This window comes from Macrosteles quadrilineatus, unplaced genomic scaffold (assembly GCF_028750875.1).
Source record: "Macrosteles quadrilineatus isolate MER2022 unplaced genomic scaffold, UCM_ALF_1.0 Scaffold_2__2_contigs__length_208266976, whole genome shotgun sequence".
NCBI lineage: Eukaryota > Metazoa > Arthropoda > Insecta > Hemiptera > Cicadellidae > Macrosteles > Macrosteles quadrilineatus.
Window position 1 is genome coordinate 161,521,956 of NW_026542595.1, and position 26,699 is coordinate 161,548,654.

The following is a 26,699-nucleotide window of genomic DNA, read 5'->3' on the forward strand; positions in this document are numbered from 1 at the left end:
ATGCACGCCCAGTTCCAAGCAGCGCATCCCCGCCAGAGCCTGTGCCCGAAAGATTCCCCACAAGAGTGTTACGGAGGTTTTGCCCGGGTAAAGGCCACGGTGGACGCTAAGAAGAAGGCTGCTGCTCAAGCCGGGAGACCCACGATATTCCTGAATGCCGGAGATACATTCCAGGGAACTCCTTACTACACGTTCTTCAAGTGGCCGATTGTGTCTCAGTTTGTCGACATGCTCGGGATTGATGTGATGGTAAGTTTGAGTAGTTGTATATTTCAAAATTTGGTTCAAGAATTTGACTAAACAGAATTCCTTGATGATTTATTTATTATTTTGTATAACTCTTAGTGTTCTATTTCCCAGTTTTGAAGCCAATCGCGAAATTATTTTTCATCAGCATTGACACGCGTATTTTTGGTTAGTTGAAGAAAGTTAAATCAACAGTATCAGCCATCTGACACATACTTGCTCTCATTAGCTTATCCGCCTTCATCCTGGTTAGGCGGTGGGAGTTACTATAATCATTGGTAGACCCCAAAGCTGCAATAACTTTTGAACAATAATTTTGTCAGCAATGGGGGTTATACCTTTTGTCTAAACTCATATATACCATTACATATAAAGTTTTAATCATAATCGATGCATCCTAGCTTTAAAAATCTGACTGTTCCTTATTTTTTTATTTTAATGGGAAATGAAATCAATTAAAATAACTTCTGAGCCGTTGTTTCTACTGCGATGGAAGTGGTACCATTTTGTTTTGAGTTCAAAGTAAAATAACATACTAAGTTTTAATCAAAATATTTTCGGCCGCTTTTTAGAAAACTTAGATTTTCCGTTATTAGGGTCTTAATAGGAAAATCACCATTAAAAATCCCAATAATAAAAAAATAATAATGCCTGAAGATACTATGGTTGAGGTTGAGTGCTCACAAACTAAATTCCATCAAAATCGAGCCACAGGTGCCGTCTGTAGGTCTGTATATGTTCATTGTTCACACATACAGACAGACAATAATACACACACACATACATAGACTTCGAAAAACACGTTTTGGGTTCAGTGGGGCCCAAAACGGATATATCCATCCAAAATTCTAACTTTAAAATTCTGACGCAAACAATATTTTCGTCGTATAGAACTATTTATAGGCGGAGAAAGAAAAAAAAACTGTAACTACCTCCAGGTTTTTATTGTTATGTATGAAAGCTGCTTTTATGGTCGCCATTAAAGTTAAAAGTACTATAAGTATTAAAGTATGCATATAAGTATTAAAGTAGGCATGCTAAGTTATACTCTTGTAACACTTTTGCTTTGAACAACTTGCAGTTCCTAATATTTTTACGCCCGTCGGAACTTATCACAGTAACTACTCAATGAAAACAAATATGTCGCTAGTACATACCTACATGATTCATCTGCATTCCCTGATTATTATTTTCATCCCACGTCATATAAATTATTGGACTAACACGACAATAACCATCAAATGAAAAACAAACATACATACAATTTATGACTTTTAAAACTTTAGCACGTATTTTCATTTGAAAACAAAATGAAAGTTTCCAATTAGTCTTAAATTGTTGATTATTTAGTAAATGTGGAATTAAATGAAAAATGTCTATATTTAAGTGACTATGTTAGGACTTACAAGTCCTTTCTACCACTTAACCTCTAAAGTGGCTATTCCATGTTGTATTTATTCTTTCTTTCTTTTAGCGAATTTCCCATATAGGGAATAAGCTATTACCGTAGTACTCAAGGTAAGACCTGGACGCGGGACCGATTTTTTTTTCGTTTTGAGGTCCCTAGAGGCCAAAAACACCATCCGTTCAAATTTATATATATATATATATATATATATATATATATATATATATATATATATATATGTGTGTGTGTGTGTGTGTCCGTTAGCACGAAAACTCGAGCAAAAATGATCCGATTTTGATGAAATTTGGTACAAACGTGTAAACCTACGTCTATTCGAACGAGTTCGCGATCCAGCATGATCGGACCATGGGAACGGGTGTTTACGGGGGGTTTTATGGGGTAAAAATAGGGTTTTCCCAATTTTGACCCAAAAAACATAAAATTTAGCAATTAATTTCCAAACCATTTTGTAGAGCTTCAAGAAACAAATAATTTAGTATGTTGAAGCGTTATGTGCCTAATGGTTACGGAGAAAATTCCAAAAAATTGTAAATTTAAAATTCCCATGTTATTCTTATGGAGAATGAGTAAACTGTTGTAGTTTGCTTGTTTAAGAAAATATTTTGATCAAATTTGGAAAATGTTTTTATTTCTTACTAACTATTAACATTTTACAAAAAAAAAAAAAAAAAAAAAAAACAGTTTTACCCTCCCTGATGCAGCAAACCTAAGTACTTGTTAAACTAATTCTATTTAAATCGGGAATAAATGTTATATTTTTAAGTAGACATTTCAGTGTAAATCCAATCAGTCAAATGGAAATTCGCTTAGTCTGCAGGTTTGCTGCGGCGGGGGTATCTTTCTTTCTTATTAAATGGCAACCATACAAAGTAGGCATTTTAAGCCAAGTATGAATGGAGATGGATGTGTGATGTGTGGTGCGATCTTTAGTTAGTGACTAAGGCCGACATTCCTTAGACACAGCTGTTAATTAATAGCCCATACAGCTAATGGCAACTAAACCTACAGTTTATAGTGGAATCCGAACCACATTTCTGCCTTGGTATATACGAATTGGTCTAATTATCAGGATAGTACTGCGGATAGTCGTAGTACTCATTCGTGCGGACGTTAATCCACACCAGAGAGTATCGCATCCTTAGTGCATGCCTATAAATATCCACAATTCGTGACCTCCTAGTAGCTGGATTACAGGACGACGCCATCCGTCTTAGTCATATTCCCTCAATACAACAATAACCTTCAAATTTGAAGACATTCAGACAAAGTACAATCATTTAGTTACAATCTTGTCATGACAAAAATTTAAATTAAATAAAAACAAAGCAGAACAGTTTTTATTGATATGGTTTCTTCCCAGGCCAATGTCAACGTATTATAATAGTACATGTAAAACATGGTAAAACTTACCTAAGAAAACATAAAAATTGGTCCGTTCATGAAACGTGCAGGAAACGTAGTACTTACCATTACGTTTTGATATCTAAAGAGTTCCTAGTGAGTGTAGGGGTGGAAGTACCATTTTATGGGGGTTAAGGTTTACGGAGATGGTGGGATATTTTGAAAATATTTTTATTTATGGGCCCCAAGCAAGTGGGGTGTCGTTTTCTATGTTTCTTAGCCTAATTTAATCTATGTTTCTTTCTATGTGTTCGATACATAATCGAAAAAAAGCGAAACAAAATCAATACAACCGACAGTTTATGAGAAAAATACAAATTTCTTCACGAAAAACTAAATATGACAAATTAATTAAGGTAAAATAATCCAGTTAATATCAATTATTACAGAATTGATCATGAGTCTATTTGATATGGTTAAGTTGTGAGGAAAATTAACTAAGAAACTGGTAGTTACGCCTTTTTAACCATCACGTGTCATATTGTTGATCAGCTACTGATGCATCATCACCATCCATAGAATCGTCATAGTCTCTAACTCGTTCTTCTCCATCGTAGTCTTAACGTGACACTGACAGCTTATGAGTTGGGTTTTTAGAGTTTGTCCCTTCTTCACAAAATCAGCATCAAGATGAAGATTATTAATCCCGCTCTTAACACAGGAGCATTGTGCTGTTGAGCAGCCAACTTAAAAACGAACAGGAGCCGGCTCAGTAGTTGTTCTGATTGGTTGCAAATAGTTATTGTGTCTAGCCCAACCCCACTCTTATGGAAGCAGCTTGTTCCCTAGCCAGAATTGTATCTGATAGTAGGTGTGGTAGGAGTTTTGAGCAGCACTGTCCGATGTTGTTGGTAGGGAGCCCAATCTGGCTACAATTTTCTTTAATGATTCTGTAAAAGACTAATTAGATTTATTGTTAGCGTCCCGTCCTTGTATCCGTACAAGATAAGTAATATACATTCCCCTACTTGTTTCACCTCAATGTGATTGGCGTCAGGTTTATGGAAGGTGGGTACGTGGTTAACGAAACCACTTTCAGTCTCTAGCAGTTTGAGTAGTTGTTTTCTTTCCTTGCCATAAATTGCGCTGGTGGTATCACAACCACTGAATGAGAATGCTAAGAGCATGTTTTTTTTTACATCTCGATGCTGATGTTAAAAGTTGTAAAAAATAGTACATAGTTCTAGTAGTTTTTTTCAGTAGTAGTAGTTGAAGAAATAAACATAGAAAATGACACCCCACTTGCTTGGGGCACATAAATAAAAAAAATCTCAAAATCACTACCCCTATAAACTTTAACCCCTATAAAATGGTACTTCCACCCCCAAAATCACTAGGGACTCTTCAGATTCCAAAACCTAATGGTAAGTACTACATTTCCTGCAAGTTTCATGAACGGACCAATTTTTTTGTTTTCTAGTCTTTTAGTCGAATTGTATCTGTACTTTAATCCTAATATATATTGTAAGTACAGATAAAATTCGACTAAAAGACTAGAAAACAAAAAAAAATTGGTCCGTTCATGAAACTTGCAGGAAACGTAGTGGTTTCGTTAACCACGTACCCACCTTCCATAAACCTGACGCCAATCACATTGAGGTGAAACAAGTAGGGGAATGTATATTACTTTTCTTGTACGGATACAAGGATGGGACGCTTCCCTTGTATTTATATTCAAAATACAATAGATACTGGTAATAGTATCTATACTGGTAATAGATACTGATAAACTGCAATTTAATAATTTTTGTTTTGTTTATAGGTAAAATAATCAATAGGTGTATTTACAACAACAACACAAACACACAAACAATTTTTGTTTCTTTGTTTTGGGCTGTATTAAAAAAACTACTAAAAATGCTTAACTCTTTGAGTGCATTATTTTTTAGGTTAACTTTACGCATCCTTGTAGATTTATATTGCTAAATTGATGTTGAGGAATGCTTATAATCGAACATTTAATACCATTATTTTCTAAGTTATATGTTAAAAGTATTACCTATTTTTAACAAACATATGACGAGCCTTCATACTTCTTGATGACTTATAAAAATGAAATATTTTTGTTCAATTTGTTTTATTATTTATTATAAATTGTAATCTATTTAAAGGCTATTTGGTCTTAAAGTAGACTATACATTTTAACTATTTTCTGGGTAAAGTAATTGTAACTGTATGAGTTTAATGTTTGACGATCAGAGTGTCAAGCCATTTGACAAGCAATTTAAATAATTACAACAGATGTTTTCATTGGAAACTTAAATATCAACCACGAGTAGCATCGTTCATTTGTAGCTTAATGTCAAGAGAGATAACAAAAAATCACGAATAATAATTATTTAAATGATATTGACTACAGGTAAAAATGAATGATAAAAGGTAAAAAATAATTACTATTATTTACAAAAATTAAATTCATGCGAAACTCATTCGCAAAAACTTTGATCGCAAGAAACACATTTCGTTGTGATAATTTTAGTGACATGCACTTTTATAACAACACACCCTCTGCTCCTTTTATGGTAAAATGTTTTAGGCACTTGGAAACCATGAGTTTGACGACGGAGTCAAGAGTCTGTCTGAATACATTGAGAAAGTGTCAGTTCCAAACGTCTGCAGTAATCTAGATCTTTCCCAGGAACCGAGTATGCAGGTGGATAAATTGACACCTTCGTTCATCCTGACAGTCAATAATGTGAAAATTGGCGTCATCGGATACTTGACGCCAGACACCAAGGTATCATAGGATATCATAATAGGTCATTTAATGTCAGCAATTTCACGATAGGATGAACCGGGTAAGTATCGCCAAACAGTACGTTGTCCTAAGTAAATTCTATGGTTTTATCGTCAGTGTTGGCAAGGGTAGAGGTAACTCACTTCACCCTATGGGTTCTCGGAAGCTGGCGAAAGGAAGTTGGCGGTAGAGGTGTACTACTTGATCTACAGAGAGGCTTGTCCGTGATTGGTAAATATAGTAACTCGTACCGCATATCCTCTATCGTATCCCAGCTCCTTGGTTTAGTAGAGCTACTAATCTCAGTTTGTTCCGTTTGCTAAAGAATAAATAATAAATAAGTTCTTAATTTATATTTATAATAATTAAATTTCTTCAAATTTGATGATAATTACTCGTAAACATTATGAATTCCCAGGAGGTCTTTAAATTTAGCTGGGTAATGGCTCAATAAAAATTTGAGTATCGAACCAAGAGCCTTTTGATTTCCAAACGACACCAGATCCTGAAGAGATGTTATGTTCTTCCAGTTAACATCAGATGTCGGGAAGGTTAATATTCTTGACGAGATTCCTAGTATCCGCAAAGAGGCACAGAGACTACGCGCTGAGAACGTTAAAATCTTGATCGCTCTCGGACACTCTGGGTATGCCAAGGACCAACAGATCGCCAAGGAGGTCGAGGAGATAGACCTTGTGGTCGGAGGTCACTCACACACCTTATTGTACAAGGGTAACTTGTTGGTCATATTATCTATATATTATATTCTAATAGGATTCTTTGTGTCAAAACTGTGGACATCTGGCGAGTTGTAGAAATAGTGCTCAATGGTCTCTAATCCGTAATTTCTATAGCTTTATTGTAAAATTTGTATTTACGTAAAATCGTATTGTATATACGTTGTATATAGCATATAAAAATAGCATACGAATCCATAAAAAACGGATTTTGTTTACTTCAATACATGTAATCGCGCTATAATTTAATCCTTATTTACTAGGAATACTTTCATAGGTGAGCGTTGCTGATTGTGGGAACCGTTTGTGGCAGTTGGTTTAATATATCTGCAATACCTGGACTGCTGTCATAGTAAAATAATGATTTTTCTCAAGCAAAGCTTGGTCCCCAGGTATTTAATAGAATACAATACCGTAAATTTGTGCTCAGAGTAACATTTGTGTATAAAATGACAGATTCAAGAAATATTTGAACGGTTGCCATTTTGACTCGGTTCTATGTTTGAGTTTGGGTTCATGGCAATGCATTTTAACCTTTAATTTGATACCAAACTCGACCTATGCTGATGCTATTCAAGGAAACGCATCACAGTATAACATTTTACTGATTTGGTTGAAATTAAATCTTATAAAAAACTTTTGCAAAAATTATGGCAGCTGGCCTGATTATACTACTGGACCGAACTACACGCAGGTTGTACCAAAATAAAGGATATCTGTCCTATATGTGCAGGTTTTATTTGTATTTTCAATATATTTATGTTAATTGGGTTAAATATGGAAATTAAACTTTTCTTATGGATATTTAACATGGGGACAAAATTTTACGCTTACGACAGCCACCGTTACCACACTACTAGACCGATTTACCCGCGGTATGTATTTAAAAGAATTGGTTATCAGTCCTATATGTGCAGGCTTTATTCGTATTTTGAGAATATTTATGTTAATATTGTCAAAAATTGAAACTTATGTTTTATTAGCCTATTATTCCCCTGTCAAATGTACATATATAGGCTCCCGTGTGCTCCTTAATGAGGCAGGTGTGGGAGTAGTCTTAATCTCTGCGTTTGACCTTGGAGAAATACAATTTTGATGGTGGCACTCTTGAAAATGGTGCGTTTGAACGCTGTGGGTAAAAAACTAAATGACTTTTAACATATAAATGGCGGCCATTTTAGCGAATTTCCCATATAGGGAATAAGCTATTACCGTAGTACTCATGGTAAGACCTGGACGCGGGACCGATTTTTTTTTTCGTTTTGAGGTCCCTAGAGGCCAAAAACACCATCCGTTCAAATTCATATATATATATATACAGGGTGTTGAAAATGTCTGGAACCAACATTATATCTGGTGAGTGGTTAAAGAAAAACAACTGATATTTTGTGTACGGATATACTATGGTTTTACCTATCTTTTGGTGCCGTATGAAATTTTTTACCACTTATAGGGAACGTCCTGTGGAGGATGCAGTAAAATGTTTTAATGGAAGCCTATGGTAAATGATACATCATTTTAAAGGCCATTTTTTTCTGAGTAAGGAGCCGCAAGTTTCATCTCAAAAGGACCACCCTAGCAAAAATGGCGACTGTTTGAAATTAAAAAACCCACTCATAGGGAACGTCCTGTGGAGGATGCAGTAAAAGGTTTTAAAGGAAGCCTATGGTAAATGATACATCATTTTAAAGGTAATTTTTTTCCGAGTAAGGAGCCACAAGTTTCATCTCAAAAGGACCACCCTAGCGAAAATGGCGACTGTTTGAAGTTTTTGAAAATAATTGAAAGCTTAATTGGTATTTATGTTAAAAATAAGTTTAGTAAAACAACACAAACAATTTAGTTAAATGTTTTTTTTAGTCACTTTTCAGTTCACCACGTTATAAGCTACTGTACTTCGTAACTGGATTGTAATAGCATTTAAAGGAAACAAATACGGACCATTTAAATAGCAATGTTTTTGAATTTCAAACAGTCGCCACTTTTGCTAGGGTGGTCCTTTTGAGATGAAACTTGCGGCTCCTTACTCAGAAAAAAATGGCCTTTCAAATGATGTATCATTTACCATATGCTTCCATTAAAACTTTTTACTGCATCCTCCACAGGACGTTCCCTATAAGTGGTAAAAAATTTCATAAGGCACCAAAAGATAGGTAAAACCATAGTATATCCGTACACAAAATATCAGTTGTTTTTCTTTAACCACTCACCAGATATATTGTTGGTTCCAGACATTTTCAACACCCTGTATGTGTGTGTGTGTGTGTGTGTGTGTGTGTGTCCGTTAGCGCGATAACTCGAGCAAAAATGATCCGATTTTGATGAAATTTTGTACAAATGTGTAAACCTACATTTTATTCGAACGAGTTCGCGATCCAGCATAATCGGACCATGGGAACAGGGGTTTATGGGGGGTTTTATGGGGTAAAATGGGTTTTTCCCATTTTTGACCCTAAAAACATAAAATTTTAGAATTTCTTTCCCAACAATTTTGTAGAGCTTAAAAAAAGAAATAATTTAGTATATTGAAGCATTGTTGTATGTCTAACGGTCATGGAGAAAATTAAAAAAAAATGCAAATTTAAAATCCCCATTTTATTCTTATGGAGAAAATGAAAACTGTTGTAGTTAACTTGTTTATGGATATATGTTGATCAAATTTGGCAAACTTATTTATTTCATCCTATACTATTGACCTTTGGTCATAAAACACTGTTTACCTTCCCCGTAGCAGCAAACCTAAGCACTCGTTATAGCCTATCTAATATTATTTGAATTGGGAATAAATATGTCTTATTTTTTATGGAAGTTTTTTAGTAAATATGTAATCAGACAAGTTGAAATTCGCTTAGTCTGCAGGTTTGCTGCGGCGGGGGTATTGTTTTTTACCCACAGCATTCAAACGCACCATTTTCAAGAGTGCCACCATCGAAAATGTATTTCTCCAAGGTCAAACGAAGAGATTAAGACTACTCCCACACTTGCCTCACCAAGTGTACACGTGTGTACATTTGACATTGGACTGTATAGAGTTTCAACATGGGGCTAATTCTATAAATTAATAAACAAGCACGTTTATTGAAAACCATGTTTCTCTCCTTCTGTGCAACGCAGGGAAAATATTCGCATACCGGTACTGTTAGAAAGATATTTGCCCGTAGATGTGCATAATCCCTTTATAAATTAAAATAGGCTAAAAAAAAGCACAACAATAAATAAAAAATTAAAATATAACATGCCTTGTTGGTGACAAAATAACAACAAAATATAAACAGAAAATTAAAAAATATTGAAGAAATTCCAATCATATGTTTTATTTACAGCGTGGGGTGAACATAGAGAAGTTGGCACAATGCATGTACTTTTGGTCGAGGTTTCGACCACAGGGCGAGACCTAGTCAACATCTATAAGAAGTTTATAAGTAAAAATGTGGGATTTACATACATTTCTTTAGATTTTTTTCTATGTTTGCTATGTTTTCTATGTTATTAATTTCATCTGGCAATCCCACAGTTCTGGTTGAAACGGACCAATTGACATTTTCTCAATCTTGACCAGATTTGGCAATTCAGGCAAAACTAATCCAACATTAATCCATATGATAAACAGATGCAATTGTTTAAAGACTTGCCTACTTTGAGAAAATTTCAAGAATAGTTTTCACTATACCTTATAAGTGTATAAGGTCTGTTTTCTAATTTGCAGTTATAATTCCAAAGCATTGTTATCAAGCACGTGCTCTTCATTCAATTGTCTCAAGTATTTTTTCGTGCGTTTCGGGCATTTATAGCTCTGTTCGTCTTCATTTTCTACAAATATCAGGCAGTTTATGAGAATACATTCTGAAATTTTCCAAAATATGACACTCTTACGTGAATTAGGCATTTTCTTGTAAAACGAAAACGCAAAAACTTTACTTTAGGCTTAGTTAATTGGGAAATTGTATACACCGAGTCGTTGCCAACCAAGAAGTATTGTATATACAGGGTGTTCAAAAAAGGTGGGGACATATTTTACCTAGTAATTCCTTGGGTCAAAATAAATAGAAAATCAAGAATAACATTTTTTCCAAAATCGCTTCGTTAACCAGATATCCGCCATTTTGTATTTTTTACATAAACATTTTCCCCTTTTAATATTTTCAACCGATCTTTATGTAACTTTGTATGTATGTTAAGGTAGACGAGACCCGTGTCATAAAAAAAGTTAATCTTGATTCATTATAAAATTTCAAAATGGCGGCCATTTAAAACTTTTAAAATGCTACTTTTAAATGCCACAAACGATTTTATTTAGCATTTTCAATTAAATATCAAACGGTGCCAAGCTCAAAAAGGTCGAATAAGAAATAGCTGAAATATTACGATTTTTAGTTGTAAAATGGGGTAAACCTGACTAGTTTCTGCCGTATTCTACCCCATTTTACAACTAAAAATCTTAATATTTCAGCTATTTCTTATTCGATATTTTTGAACTTGGTATAGTTTCATAGGGAATCAAAACTGCTAAATAAAAGTGTTCTTGAAAATGTTTATAACATTAGCCGTTTTTGAGTAATTTAAGTTAAAAAAATTCAAATGGCCGCCATTTTGAAATTTTAAATTGAATCAAGATGATTTTTTTCTAACATTGGTCTTTTCTACCTTAACCTACATACCAAGTTTTATAAAGATCGGTTGAAAACGTCAAAAATAAAAATGTTTATGAAAAAAATACAAAATGGCGGATATCTGGTTTTCGAAGCGATTTTGGAAAAAATGTTATTCTTGATTTTCTCTTTATTTTGACACAAGGAATCACTAGGTAAGATATGTCCCCGCCTTTTTTAACACCCTGTAGAATTAAAGTAGATTATTTTAATGCTGACCCGTACAACATGACGATAAAGTGTGTTGCCAACACGATACTATAAAAAATTCAAATTTTAAAATAGGTTGGGAAGTATAGAATGCGTTGTTTAACTCAGTTGGTACACTGCTATTTTGTTGATTCAAGCCAACTTACCTAAACATTAATTTAGCAATATGCTTTATTAGTTAAACACAGTTTATTAAAATTGTTTGTTTGGCTCTCATTTGCACAAGATCGATTTGTTGCTATCAAACACATGTGGTTATAGTCAACATTGGATAATAAGTTTACTTGCACTGTTTAAATACTTTACCTATTCTATCATCGGTAGTTTCCAAATGGCGTGTAATACTTTCTCTGAATTATTTGATCAGTGGTCATCATCATACAAATTCTTATCCATTTTACTGTGTTTAGATCGTATATTGGCTTGATTTTAAGCACATGCTATGATTCTGTTGAGTTTACATTTACGTTGTTATTTTGTAACCATCATGGCTACCCATAAGACTAATGTTAAAATAAAAAAAATAAAAAAACTCCAGCTTCGTTTTTATTTTATTTTTACTAAGTTTACATTTCTTAACAATAATATAAAGCTATAGATTAATGTTTTAATAAATTTACTTAGTAACCGTCAAGAAATAAGTATAATTATTGATGTTTTTCATGGAAAATAATCAGCACTTCAAGATTTTGCTTTCAAAATATTTGCTTTTCTATTTTCAAACATATGCCAAAGCTTTATTGTATACATTTTGATTTGTTTACATGTCTTCTTACTACTAGTTTTTATTTAAATACCTATTTATTTATGATCGACAAGTAATGACATGTGATTAACGGTTATTCAAACTGATTCCAAATAAGATGGATTAAATAATATTATTAGACTAATGTTTTTATTTGACGTCTTCCCCTGGAGTGTATTTCCGATGAAGCTCTTTGACGTACAAGATGACGTCTCGTCAGAGCCGATGGGTGTACAGACTTTCTACTGAGACACCCATTTCCTGTTTTGTACAAATGGTGCTAGAGCAGTATAAGGCAGTATTTACGACTATTTACTTATTTTCGTAGGGACTCCACCAGATCCTAATCACACTGTCAGAGGTGACTACCCTACAGTCATAACCCAAGCCAGTGGCAAGAAAGTGCCCGTGGTCCAAGCATCCTACGGCACCAGATACCTGGGATACCTGGAGTTGGACTTTGACGACGAAGGAAACCTGAAGAGTTGGAACGGAGCGCCAATACTTCTGAGCGGCGACTTGCCTCAAGGTAATGAATACTGTAGATGTCTGTGGTCAGAGGGTATAAATAATTTGAGCTATCGCTATCAGGAGTGAAAAGGAGCAAGTAAGTGATGAGCAAATCGGACACGTAGGGTCTACAAGTTTCGCTTTAGGACTCTGTCCAGGCAGTGGAAAATTGTTTTAAGCGTAAATACGTAGTATTTTTCAAGCCTTTATTAGTTTGACATATGTAGTTTTTTAGCTTTTTCAGACATCTTAAACGTTCTGTATGTAATTTTAATAAAGGCTGGAGGTCACAGCTACAATCAGTCCTGGAATGATGATACATAAATGTCCAGGTTAAAATTGATTAAACTATAGACTTAGGGTACAAAATTATTACAATCATTCTATAGTAACATACCAAAGATGTAGGTGTTAGGTATGTTGGTCAGCATACTGAAGCCATCTATCGTGATATCCGTGGATAAGTAAAGTTATGTTTGGTTTTCCTGCTTTAAATTAAGTTTTAAGTTAATAAATGTAGAATAAATAAAGAGTTAAAATTGTATCAACTTTCTTTCTTTAGTATTAGTTTATTTACAATCAATTATTTCCATGGAAACCAAAAATAAAAACCAGCTGTCTCAGCACACTCCCACATCATTAGTTAGTTGTTCTGGGCCCCTTTTTTCTTTCCGGAATTCACGTCAGAGACTTCAATGGGATACAACAAGTTAATAGGTCTGGTGATGTATTTCCCAGATCCTAACTTTAATTTGACACTTCTTACGTTTCCATCAGCACTGACGTTAAGGACTTCTATTTTCCCAAGTCGCCATGTCCCTCTGGGTAATGTGTCGTGAACATGAACTACATCACCAACTTGTGGATGTTGGGTTGACAGAATTCTTCCTTGTTTGATATTATGTTGAGTTCTCTCCCTTAAACTCAACAGATAGTCTTTCTTCCAAATCTTCCAAAAGCTATTTAAGTTGTTGGTTCCCTTTTTCCACATCTTTAATAAGTCCGATTCAGTCACTTTAGAAATAAACTCCATGTCGTTTTCTTGACATTCATTCAAACTATTTACAAAACCATTTTTTCCATGGAAGTTAAGGAAGTGGCCAGGAGTTATAATAAAGTCAGTCAAACTTTGATCTGAGGAAGATACATAAACTAGTGGTCTTGAGTTGACAACAGCTTCTATTTCAATCATCACAGTGTCGAGTTGTGATTTAGTCAGAGTAACTGAACCAATACTCTTTCTTAAACATCTCTTTATCAAAGATATCAACCTCTCGTACATTCCTCCCATCCAAGGGGCAAACTCTGGGATGTAAGTAAATTCGATGTGGTTTTCACTTACATAAGACAGTAATTCTGGTGTATCGAGATGTTCAACAAACATATCATTCAAGAACGAGGAAGCCTTCTTAAACTGAGTAGCGTTGTCCAAGTAAATCTTCTTCGGAGTACCTCTTCTTCCCACAAACCTCCTGAGAGATAGTAAGAATTCTTCTGACGACAAGTTATTGGTGATCTCTAAATGAACAGCTCTCGTGACTAAACAGGTGAATATGCAACCGTAAACTTTTGAAACTTCAACTCTAGAATCTTGAAAGGATTTAATGTAGAGAGGGCCAAAGTAGTCAAGTCCTGTAAATTGGAAAGGTATACTTTCAGTCACCCGTTCTGTTGGAAGCGAGGGTATTTGGGGCAGCTTGTATGGTCCACCTTCGTATTTTAAACATTTCAAACATTTTCGCAAAACTCTGTTGACTTCAGCTCTGCCATGGATCATAGACTAACCAACACAAGTAGACTTCTCATCCCATTGTAAATTTTGAAGCTCGTTTTTCATGTCTAGTTCATGTACGCCACACTGGGCGCTAGTGTCGACGAAATTTTGTTTATATTATTTTAGGGTTAATTTCTTGATTTGTGCTTTACTGATTGGTTAAATAACTAGGGGACAATTTATTGTTTATGATTAGATCGTATTATTTGGTTAAACGAGGTTTTAAATGACTGTATTAACGGGAAACAAATTGTAAACAAAACACGACCTCTAACATAAACCGTACAGAACTAACAATAAAATTGTCTTCAGCTGTTCCATTAGGATGAGAAATCTACTAAGGGAGTATGTTTTATCTATGCATGGATTATCCAGAAGGATTTCCGAAGTTCCGAGAGAGTTTGTTGCACTCCCATGTGAAATATCTTACAGTGACACTCTTCTATGAGCAGTTGAGTAAATAAATCGTTCTTTGGTAGAAGTATAGGGAACTTGCAATATTCTTCAAGGTCTGCATTTGAGATCCTACCCTTACATCTGATAAGTCCATTCATATCAACGAATAGGCCAAGTTGATTCTGCAATCTATCATACCTACCATCTCTTATATTACTTAGTGTTTCACTAAAACAAGTGTTTTGAACATGTTTGATCCACGATAAACGAGCATCTTTGAGTTCTTCAGATGTAGGAATAACATGATTTGGTCGTTTATTCCGCCTGCATCCACTTATAAACCTTTTACAATAAACTGTTGTCAAAATCAGTTTCGAAAGTAATGAAAACCTTTGTATATCTATGCCAAAAGGACTAGTTTCACTCACGTCTTCGGTCTTTGTAGTCAAGGTGACGACGTTTTCTTCAATAGTTTCAACCATATCGTCTTCAGTTAATGGCTTGTTAAAATCAGAAGACCAATCCGGCCACAAGTCTTGACTACAAGACAGCCATTGTGGACCTGACCACCATTCATTGCAGTGTTTCAGATTATCCACCGTTTTACCTCGAGTCGCCATATCAGCTGGATTTTCGTCAGTAGGAACGTATCTAAATTGCGTCTCGGTGTTGGTTTTGATCTCCATTACTCTTCTCTCCACAAACTTAGGAAGCAGCTTTGTTGTGCTAATCCAACGTAACACGCATTGTGAATCAGTCCACAGTATCTTATTTACAACAGGAAATTTTAAGGATTCTTCCACAAAACGTAATGCTCTTGTTCCAATCAACACTCCTAAAAGTTCGAGTCTTGGAAGGGTAATTTTCGGCTTTGACTTTGGAGTTAAATGGCTTTTACAAAACATGAGAGTCACTTTGACAGTCTCCTTACTAATTAATTTGATATACACAGCACACGAATATACATCCTTTGATGCATCCGTAAAACAATGGAGCTCTACATGATCTGCTCGTAATCCTGCGAATCGAGGAATAGAAACTTCAGTTACTTTAATAATATCATCACATATAATATTCCATTCCCTACATTTAGGCTCATCTAGTAATTCGTCCCAATCCAAATTGTCTTCCCACAACTGTTTGAGAAAGATTTTAGCCTTCAGTGTTACAGGGGATAATAACCCTAAGGGATCAAAAACGGATGATATAGTACTTAAAACTTGTCTTTTTGAAATAGGTTTGTTTCTGTCATTGTTAACAGGTTTTATGTGAAGATTGTCAAGATTGGTGTTCCATCTTAATCCAAGAACATTAACATCAGTAGGATTCTCAGTTGTAGTTTTTTCCATTGGTATTTGTGTCATTAGTGTCTTTGAGTTTGAAGACCAACATCTAAGGTTCATGTTAATATCAGAGAACAAACTAGAAGCAGTTGTAAATAGTGTTGTGGCCTCTTGATCTGTGTCACATCCGGTAACCACATTATCAACATAAAATGAAGACTTCAACCTTTCATTAAGATTATCAAGTTCACAATTTGACAAATGATGAAAAACAGTAGCACTGAGTAAAAATGGACTGGATATGATTCCAAACGGAACCCTACAAAATCGATACTCCTCAATATTATCCTTAGTAGGTGCTGACAAAGGATCTTTGAGCCACAGAAATCTAGTTACATCTCTATCTGGAGTTTGAAGATTTATTTGAAGGAATGCTTTCTCAATATCAGCAATAATTCCAATAGCATTCATTCTAAAACGTAAAAGTAAACTACATAGGTTTTCCAAAATTACAGGTCCACGGTAAAGACAATCATTAAGACTATTGTTGCCTTTTCTGGTTTTGGCTGACGCGTCATACACTATCCTAAGTTTAGTTGAGGTTTTCGACTCAGTGATAATAGGGTGATGAGGTATATAGTGAAGGACTCCATCGTTTCTGTCTGAAAAACTCACTCGTTCGATTATACCGTCTTTCAATTGGGTTTGAATTACCGAGTCGTATTCACATAGAAGATTATGTTTGTCTGAAAGTCTATCTGTTAAAGATTTCAAACGACCGAGAGAAAGATTGTAGTTTGTGGGTAAATTTGGAGGATAATCTTTCCAAGGCCAGGAAACTGAATAACGACCATTCTCAAATTTAACAGTCTCATTAAATTTAATCAATGCGATGTCATCATCTTTCACGTGTGGGTCATCCTTAATACCAATAGTCTCTAATTGCCACAAGTTTTTGATGTCGTCACCTTCACAAATATTGATATCTGGCTTTAAAGTTTGTGGTGACCTAGGAAATAAGTTGTTGGGTTTCACTAGAGTAAGAAAAGATGACTCGTACATCAGAGGGAAATGATCATTGTTATCGTTATGCCTACCAGTTACGATCCAACCAAATTTGCTATTCACTAAGAATAAGCCTGGTGAAATTTCTATCTTCTGACCCTGAATGATATCAAAATAATAATCGTTCCCTATTAATAGATCAATATTTTGTGAAGTAAACTGGCCGTCTGCTAACTTTAATTTGGGATAGGAGGAAGCAATTGTATTTAAGTTGATATTGGTACTAGAAACTACCTTCCCAGTGATATGTGGAACAATGTTTACTATAATATCCATACATGTGTCATCGTTCAGCAGTAATCGAACATCTGTTACTTGAGTCTCAACAGTTTTAGATTCACGGTTGCCGAACGTAAATAAAGACAATGATTGACAATATTTACTATTCAAACTCAGTTTAGAAGCCAAACCTTTGGACACATAAGACCTCTGACTACCACTATCAAAAAGAACACCACAACGCGTTTCTTGTTTAGTATCAGCATTACGCAAAGTAATAGTTGCAGTTTGAAGAATAACACTCTCCGACATAGAAATTAAAGCAGACTCTTCGGTATTTATAGGTACCTTGCTCGGGTTGGAGTTACTTGCAGGCAGAGCTTTGGCATGATTAGTTGATCGGGTGTCTACTTTGATGGTGTTTCTAGAAATTTGGTCTGTAGGAAACTGTTTGGTACATAAGCTTCTATTGTGATTATTCTGCTGTTTACAGTAAACACACCTTTTATGTGATTTACAAAATTTCACAGTGTGTCCCTTACTTAAACATACGTTGCACCTACCTTGAATTGCTTTCTTACGTGCCTCAGCAGATTGATATTTTGTACATTGGTCATTCCAATGTGTTCCTTCACAAAAAATACAATTTAATTTATCGTTTCCCACGAGTGAGTGGGTAGTTGTCAACCTCTTAGTGTCCGCCTGTGGATTGGGAACAGTAACAAAACTATTAGAGTAAGATGAAGTGCTAGGTGTTGAGGTCGTCAGTTGCTCTGCTTTCTCCCGAATCGAAATTAAGTTATTTACAAATTTGCACAAAGTTTTAACATCCAATTCACCAGAAATATTCATTTCTTCAACTTTCAAAACAATTTCATAGGGCAGCTTACTGAAAATTTGAGAAACAAAGTAGTTAGAAGTAACGTCTTCACCTAAGGCTTGAAGACAACGCATATGTTTCTCAATGTTGTCAAATCCTCGCCTTAGTGTTACCGTGTCACTGGACTTGATAGGTGGCATATCCCTCAAGGCACAGTAATGAGAATTCACTATTTCCTGTTTCTTAGCAAATCTGTCTTTCAACAAGGTAATAGCAATATCATAGTTTAGATCTGTAATGGGGAGTCCAGCGATGCAACGTTTAGCGTCACCTTTTAATTGTGCAATTAAATAGTTAAATTTGTCAACGTTACTGAGTGTGGGGTGGCTATGAATGGCAGACTCAAAACTATCCCAAAACTCCTGCCACCGTAGCATGTCCCCTTGGAAGGTTGGTAATACCAACTTTGGTAGTTGAACATACTGGTGCTGTATAGTTGGTATTGGCTGAACGGTAGACGTATCAGGCACTGTTGCCTGTGACTTATTAGTTTGAGAAATATCTAGTCTTACCGTAAGCTGTGCAAGCACCTCCTCACAGTCCATCATAGTGTTTATGAAGTCGTCCTCTGTGGTGGGTCCTTCAGTTTGTCCATCTTCAGTAATAGGCTCGGTGTCCAAACGTTTTTGAATTTCTTCCACTCTCTTTACAAAGCTTGTCAAAGTCCGTAGTCGTGTTTGAAGTTGTAGTTCTGTTAAGTCTGTAGTCTCCAAGAATGCATTTGTATCAGTAGTATAAGTCTTCAGTCGTAGTAAGGCAGATTTCAATCGAAGGTCCCATCTTGAAGTCATTCTTAGTTATTTGGGAAAGTGAAGTTCAAAGTTGGAAGTAGTAAAAATTTTGAGTAAAGAAGTTAAGTTTAGAAAGTTGTAAAAAGTTAAAGCAGGAAACCACGCTCTGCTACCATATAGTGATATCCGTGGATAAGTAAAGTTATGTTTGGTTTTCCTGCTTTAAATTAAGTTTTAAGTTAATAAATGTAGAATAAATAAAGAGTTAAAATTGTATCAACTTTCTTTCTTTAGTATTAGTTTATTTACAATCAATTATTTCCATGGAAACCAAAAATAAAAACCAGCTGTCTCAGCACACCATCCCCTCCATTAGCCTACTATTTTTTTTACAATCGTAAAAAAATAGTATATACTTTGATGTACTTGGTCTCCTGTATCAAAGCTTGTGTGGCATTTCAAACATACTTCGGGTTGTTTCCAACTGTGAAGGATAAGTCTAGGTATAAAAATACAATGTTTGGAGTTTGAAATCGATATAAGACTAAACTGTTAGAAAGTTTAAACCCTAATTTTAAAGGTTACATCTCGATAGGGCTTAACACCGATACTCTCTAAGGTTTGATCCGATTCAAGGCTAGAAGTCTACAAAAGCTTAAAAACCATAGAGGGTTAAACGAGAAACATTTCAGCTCCGATCAAGCCATGGCTTAAATTCTCTTCCCGGGCTACAATACATTATCATATTAAATTCAAGGCCCAACGGTTTTTTGAGTCTCATTGTGTTATATAGTCCACAGCCTCATCACTGTTTTGTTTGTCGGACTCTGATATAAAGAGGCTCGATATCGTCACAGGCTTAATTCATAAAAAGGTTAAATATATACAATATCCCTGCCACAGCAAAACTGCAGACTAAGAAAATATTAATTTGCCTGATTGTATTTTCACTTAAATTTGTCTTTCTTAAAGCTGTAAGATCTATGTCCTATTTGAATAACTTAAGATTAAACTAGTATACGTATTAAATAAGTATAGATTTATGTTGGTTGCTAAAATAACCATTTTACACATAAGAGAATTATTTTATTCGTTGGTTTTATTAATGGTTTTGTATTATTTTTATTAAGTCTATGAACCAATTGTTGTTTACATTTGCTAATATTCTAAACAATTCCATTAGTAATATAAGTAAAGTATATCATCTTACTATTGATACTACCTTGTTAGCTCATAACTTTAGACATGTAGGAGGCTTATAACCAATAATTACTAATCATGGTAAGGATACAGTTTTATACAAATGCCATGCTTTCAATTACACTATATTACAGACCCGGATGTGCTCGCTGCACTTCAACCGTACGAAAAGCAACTTGACGATAAGCTTGGCAAGGTCGTGGGTGCCACACAGGTGTTCTCTGAACCATAAGAAAACTTGCTTGTATGATATCAGAATGCAACATTGGCAACATGTTAGCGGACTCATATGTGGACTACGTAAGTTTCTTACACTGTGCAATTTTCGTTTGTATAAGTTTGTAAGGGTTTTTGTAAGGATTGTAAACATTTCGTTTGTAAGGATACTCGACTTTTGCTCGCTCGGGGCTCCACCCCCCCAGGCCCCTTCCAATAGTAGTTGCTATGAGAAATTGTCACGGGGACAGGAATTTGGCTGGGAATTGTTATTCTGCTTTTCGTCATGCTGCAATAAAAACGGGGGTTTACCATTAAGTAGTTGTTAATACATCCACAATATACTGGCAGCGCAATGTTTAGTTTGATTTTTTCATCTAACAATGTTAGTTCTAAATTAGAGATTTAAAGATATATAACCAAATAATTGTTAGATACTGTGTTTCAGGCAACACAGTAAAATACACGAATAGTCAGGGTTGGACCGTAGCTTCTGTAGCCATACAGCAAGCTGGTGGAATACGTGCCTCTATCAATCAAAGGGGTAATTAATCTTAAATTAAGAGTCTTTTGTAGGATTTTAAATTTATTTTACAATAAAAACATATCAAATATTCTCACGTTCGTTCTATTTCTTTAGCAGAAAACCAATGTATGAGTTCAATTTTAGTGGTGCTCCTAGCTTAGTTCTTGACTTACAGTTTTAAATAAAACATGTATTTTAAACTTCAGGGTTGTAAAAATAAACGTTGATGCAAGCTTATTGTTGCACTGTTATTGGGTTATTTTATTTGTTACTACTTCAATAAACCACTACATTATATTTTATAGATAAATATTATACTAACTAACTATTTTACTGTACAATATTTTGCAACTGTTTACATTATCTTTTTACTATTTTTAACACATTTTTACAATATTCAATGGCTTCTTATAAAATGGATAGTTCTTATCTATTCGTAGGTCACAGTTATCAATTATAAAATATCTGTTTTACAATACCTGTTATCAGTTCCAAAAGTTCCAAAAGTTTTTGGAACTGATAAAGGTATTGTAAAAGCCAGATATTTTATATATTACAGTTCCGGGGCTTCAACAATGAATTTTAATTAGTTATCAATTAATTAACTTATACCGTTTGAAGTTAATCTGTTATCAACTTTAGACATTTGCAATGTGATAGTATACTGTTGAACTAAGAGATAGAAACTTCACACAGTTGAAACATCGTGTTTGGTACACTAAGATGTATGATGTACATAATAAACACAATTGCATTACATAATAATTTTCATAATAATAATCACAGTACATCAAGTTTACTACGGAACAAATACACAATCGGTGTGTTAACTCAGTGAAAAATTCTGGTGACATAGAGAAGGGTTAGAGAGAATCTCTTCAAGGTTGAGCAAGAAGTGGGAGCCACCCATGTCAAGTCCCCGTAAAACTGTCGACAAAAGTGTATAATTGTAGTTTAGGTCTACCGAGATGGTATAATTTATAGCTTAAATATTGTAATCAAAATTATAATTAAGGACGAACTCGATATTAATAATACATTTTGGTTTGAATGAAAAATTTGAAAAAGAACGTTTAATTTTAGTAGAAAAAAATATCTAATTCCTTGGTTGTACAACATTATTTTTACAGGCGATAAATGTATTCTATATTCTATTTCTATTCTATATCAATTACGTAAGCCAATTCTTTGCGTCAAAATTGTGGCGACTGGGAAGTCATAGAACGACGGGAGAGGGCTCAAAATTAAAGGTCTCGATCCCGTGACGGCGGGAAAAATAGTGAAATCTCCAAAATATTAACACAAAATTAGCTATAACGTAAAATGTTCTCCATAAGAATAGCATTAAGAAGCCTGATTTTTGTTTACTTCAATACAGCTGATCGTGATTTATCAGTAAGCAATATTACATTTGGATTACTCATCTGCCAGTCAATTTTGCAATGCACTGTATACTATATAAAACCTGGGAATAACGTTACCTATAATAATTTAGACTTTTTATTCACGTCTTAGATAGTTGAAATAAATTGTTTTACCGGGCAATTTGCAAACTTGTGTATAGGAGATGGCTCCAATGAAAGGAATTTACTTAGAATAGCTGAAAAAAGTCATTCGTGATTGGCTTCACTAACTAGGTGATGGAAACCTAACCAGTCTCAAAATAGTTAGTAATCAGGCGTTGATTAGGGCTTTTTTGATAGAATATGTAAAGTCAATCGCACCTTTAGGAGGAATACCACCACATACACTTACACTAGTAGTTTTAAAAATGTTGATCAGAAAAAAAATCTAGGGTTAGGTTTGGTCGGGGTGCCTTTACTTTACACTAATTTTGCCAAACCATTATAAAAGGAGCATAAACTTAGAAATAATAACTGGGGTCGGGGTGCTAATTTAGCGTTTTTGACCAGAAACTAAGCTTATGTCACAAAGCTTTTTTTTATGTATATTTGATGAAGAGAAGACAATTTCCAATATTTCAATCAGGGAAGCCTTTTTATTATCCTTAACCAAAAGACCAAAGCTACGTTAGAAAAACCAATATTAATTCACAAACATGTTTGCTGCCTTTAGCAGAGTTAAACCTCTTGGTTCATTCAAACTATTAATTGAAAATTACATCAACAAAAGCAAACGAAGACAAACAACAAACTGTTTTTTAGACTGATATCTATCATGACTCATAGATAATTTTATTCTGAGTTTGTTTAAATATTCCAATAATTTTTTTACGTTTGAGCTTTTTAGGGACTTATGTCCCTACAAGCACTAGTTATTATTTATTTTCCTTAAACGGTACTGGGCCCAGGTTCTCACCATGCTCGGTATAATAGCTTATTCTGTATATGGAATATTCACCAAATCCCTCAATAAACTCAGATTTTCCATTAGATGTCCAATATTTACAGAACTGAATATGGTTTCTATTATAGGTCCTATCACTGCAGGAAACGTTGTATCAATACTACCTTGGGGAGGAAAAATTGTAGTGAAGGAACTGAGAGGGAGTGTGTTACTAGATGTGCTGGAGACGCAGTACACAGATACGAGCAAGTGTTCAAGGGGTCCTGTCGGCGAGTTTCTACAAGTCTCTGGTTGAGTCATACAAGTCTCTTGTTAGACACATATGCGCTAGATAGTCATTCAAGAGTCTGATTAGTCTACAAGTGTCTGGTTAGGTCATACAAGTATCTTGTTAGACCCATAGGCGCTAGATAGTCATTCAAGTGTCTGATTAGTCTACAAGTGTCTGGTTAGTCATACAAGTATCTTGTTAGACCCATAGGCGCTAGATAGTCATTCAAGTGTCTGATTAGTCATACAAGTGTCTGGTTAGTCATACAAGTCTCTTGTTAGACCCATAGGTGCTAGATGGTCATACAAGTGTCTGATTAGTCATACAAGTTTTTATTAGACACATAGGCACTAGATAATCATACAAATGTCTGAATGGTCGCAGAGGTCTTTGGTTAGTCATGGCAAGTCCTTTGTTAGACGTCACACTCACTGAGACTGAGGCCACATACTTCTAGACTCTGACACTAGCTCAAATTTAATACCTTCTTATTTCCATCACCTCTGAAATTCTCTCACCGGTATGTGCACTGCTAACTTATTCCCTAGTAAGTTTCAGTAAAAAGATGTTAACGCTAAATAAGAGTTCAAACTAGTACATTTGTGTTTGTAATCAGCGACTCCTGATTCCCTCTTGTATGTGCAGGACTGAAGGTAGTGTACAACATGCAGGCAGCCCCTGGCAGTAGGGTAGTCAGTGTACAGGTTCGTTGCGCCGACTGTGACAGGGCTGAGTACACACCTCTTGACAAGACTGCCATCTACAAGGTTGCAATGCTGGAGAATATCGCTAATGGAGGGGGATGGCTTCAGTATGCTGACCAACATACCTAACACCTACATCTTTGGTATGTTCCTATAGAATGTTCAAAAACCTGTTGTAGGCTACTTTGAATCTTCTTGTGCATGATAAGAGCTCTCGCTGGCTACGTATTTGATACTGTGTGAAGATATGTTACATTATCTTGTTTGTACTTATTCTGAAGATAAATTCATACTTTAAGGAAGAGTCAGAAGGCATATTGAATTGGTAATTTGTTTAGTTTATTTTGCTGCTTAACTTAGAAATGCAATATATACTGGCATGTGATAAACGCACATTTAATTAATCCTATGGTAGCTCTATTCACGACTATAAGAATAGGATAGATCAATAGCTTAGTGGTCATAGACTCATGCAGCAGTCAGAGGACTGCCCGTTGAGAAAGGTTTCAAACAATTTGATTGATCGTAGCATAACCCCAATACCCCTAAGGATACAATTGAAAATAAAATTTCCTAATTATTGTAGCCTCTTATATCTAAGAAAGTTGCCGCAACCGATTTCAAGTTTCGCAGATAGTGAAAATTTTTAAGGGGGATGCAGGTTACTCTTCAGCCACACTATATAAAAAGCTAATAAAGATCATGGACTTTTGAGAAAACCGTACACCTCACATCTATCAAGCGTATACTTGAGTGAATGGCCTTGATGTGAAACATCCCCAAATAATATTTGTTTTTCGACAAATCGTATCGAAAGGTTACGAACCCCAGTCAGAGGCATATATTTGATATTTTATCATATATTTTATATATCGTTATATTTTATCACGATTAAAATATCAAAGCTGCATTGTAATCTTTTTTATAACTGTTTGTTAACTTTTTCGGACTTAAATTTTTACATAGCCTAAGTTTTGATCCTGCCACACAGTTTATTGTAAATTCATAAGAAATGTCCATAAAAGTAGGCTATAAGAACGATTTAGCTTTGTCTCTATAAACTATGGTAAGTGTGTAACTTATTCGCAGTGAAATTAAAGACCCAGATTATTCTCTTTATTCTCACCCGTAGCGAATCAGGGACAGAGCGACTAGTTTTTATAAATCAGATTACGGTACTAAAGAAATTTCTTGCCACCAGATGACGTTGACTACGTAGTGCTCACCAAGTACGTAGAGAAGCACTCCCCGGTCTACCCAGCGGTGGAGGGTCGCATAGTCATTCTGAACGCCAAGCAGGAAGAAAAACCCTCCCCAGTGAAGAAGACATTACGGTCACGTTTCTTCAACTTTTTCATAATATCCAAGCTTATGAATTGCTTCTGAATTTAACATGTAACATTGTTAAAAACGTAAATGACAACATTTGTCTGTACGTGAATGGCATACAATAAAATGATATGAAACCATTAAAATAACTAAAATGCTGTGTATGCTTATATAATGTCATATGCTGGTTTTGAAAACTACACGTTGGATTAATCCGGATAAAAATACCTGATGACTTTCGGTAGAAAATTTGTCTTATTCAATTGAGAGGCTAAAGCATTCCGTCTACTCTCTCAGGGAAAAGACCCATTCAACATTTTCTTAAAATATTATGAGTGAGTTTGTTTAACCATTACTTTGTTTGACTGTTGAAGTGAATGCACTTTGTAATAGTATAATTTTCATCCTACCATAGCCCGGGGTTTCCAACAATAGTTTAACTTTCTTACGTACTACCACAACGTCATTGAGATTGTTAATTCAGCACATCATGATGTATAATCTATTTTCAAAAGAAATATAGCATTGTTAACACCGCTGCCCCCGCCATCACTAATATTATTGGTTTTGTCCTCCACCACTCCCAAACCGGAGGAGGACATCATAGTTAAATATATTAGTATTGGCAGAATGCAGATTGTTGGTAATTTGAGTATATCAAAAAGTAAGTATAAAAAGAAAGAGAGGAGATAGGTCTAGTCTGGATGAACATAGAATGTAATTGAATATTTGTTTACAAAATATTAAATAAACACTAAACAGCTGAACATATGATATTAAATATAAAACACAAAAGGAAAATTAATAGTTCACAACTAAAGGTAAAGATTATGAGTGGTGACAAGCATACTTATAATTGGGCTATTGAAGAGTATTAAAAATTTATCAGTTAACACCTAATTACGCCGTAACGTAATAGTGTAATTTGTCACTAGGATATTAAGGGACTTTTTCCGACACATGCACACGTTTAACGGAGAAAACGCATTTGGCGAATGATACTTTTAGCCCACGAAGTAAATTCAGGTCCATTTACTGGATCTCCACTCTTAGACTTTCTAAGCATAAATTTATTTATTTGCTGTTAGAAATGCTTAAACTTAATTTACGTTTTTTTTTATCTTGTGGTGGAAT

The 26,699-nt window shown here is 34.9% G+C and overlaps 1 protein-coding gene across 1 annotated transcript; it reads left to right on the plus strand.

Annotated features, from left to right (window-relative positions):
* LOC128985088 (protein 5NUC-like) lies at positions 1–26,564 on the plus strand. The gene is made up of 11 exons (XM_054404467.1): positions 1–249; positions 5,613–5,813; positions 6,344–6,545; positions 12,483–12,683; positions 20,347–20,415; positions 20,877–20,972; positions 23,390–23,530; positions 24,178–24,250; positions 24,285–24,379; positions 25,438–25,570; positions 26,501–26,564. Exons 1-11 carry the CDS (start codon positions 1–3, stop codon positions 26,562–26,564), a joined length of 1,524 nt encoding a protein of 507 aa, XP_054260442.1.
* The last annotated feature ends 135 nt before the right edge of the window (positions 26,565–26,699 follow it).

Excerpts from the sequence above, each read along its gene's own strand:
- LOC128985088 (XM_054404467.1), top strand. The coding sequence starts at position 1 with ATGCACGCCCAGTTCCAAGCAGCGCATCCCCGCCAGAGCCTGTGCCCG. Across the intron at positions 6,546-12,482 it reads ACACACCTTATTGTACAAGG|GGACTCCACCAGATCCTAAT; the intron begins GTAACTTGTTGG and ends TTATTTTCGTAG. Across the intron at positions 12,684-20,346 it reads GAGCGGCGACTTGCCTCAAG|ACCCGGATGTGCTCGCTGCA; the intron begins GTAATGAATACT and ends ACTATATTACAG.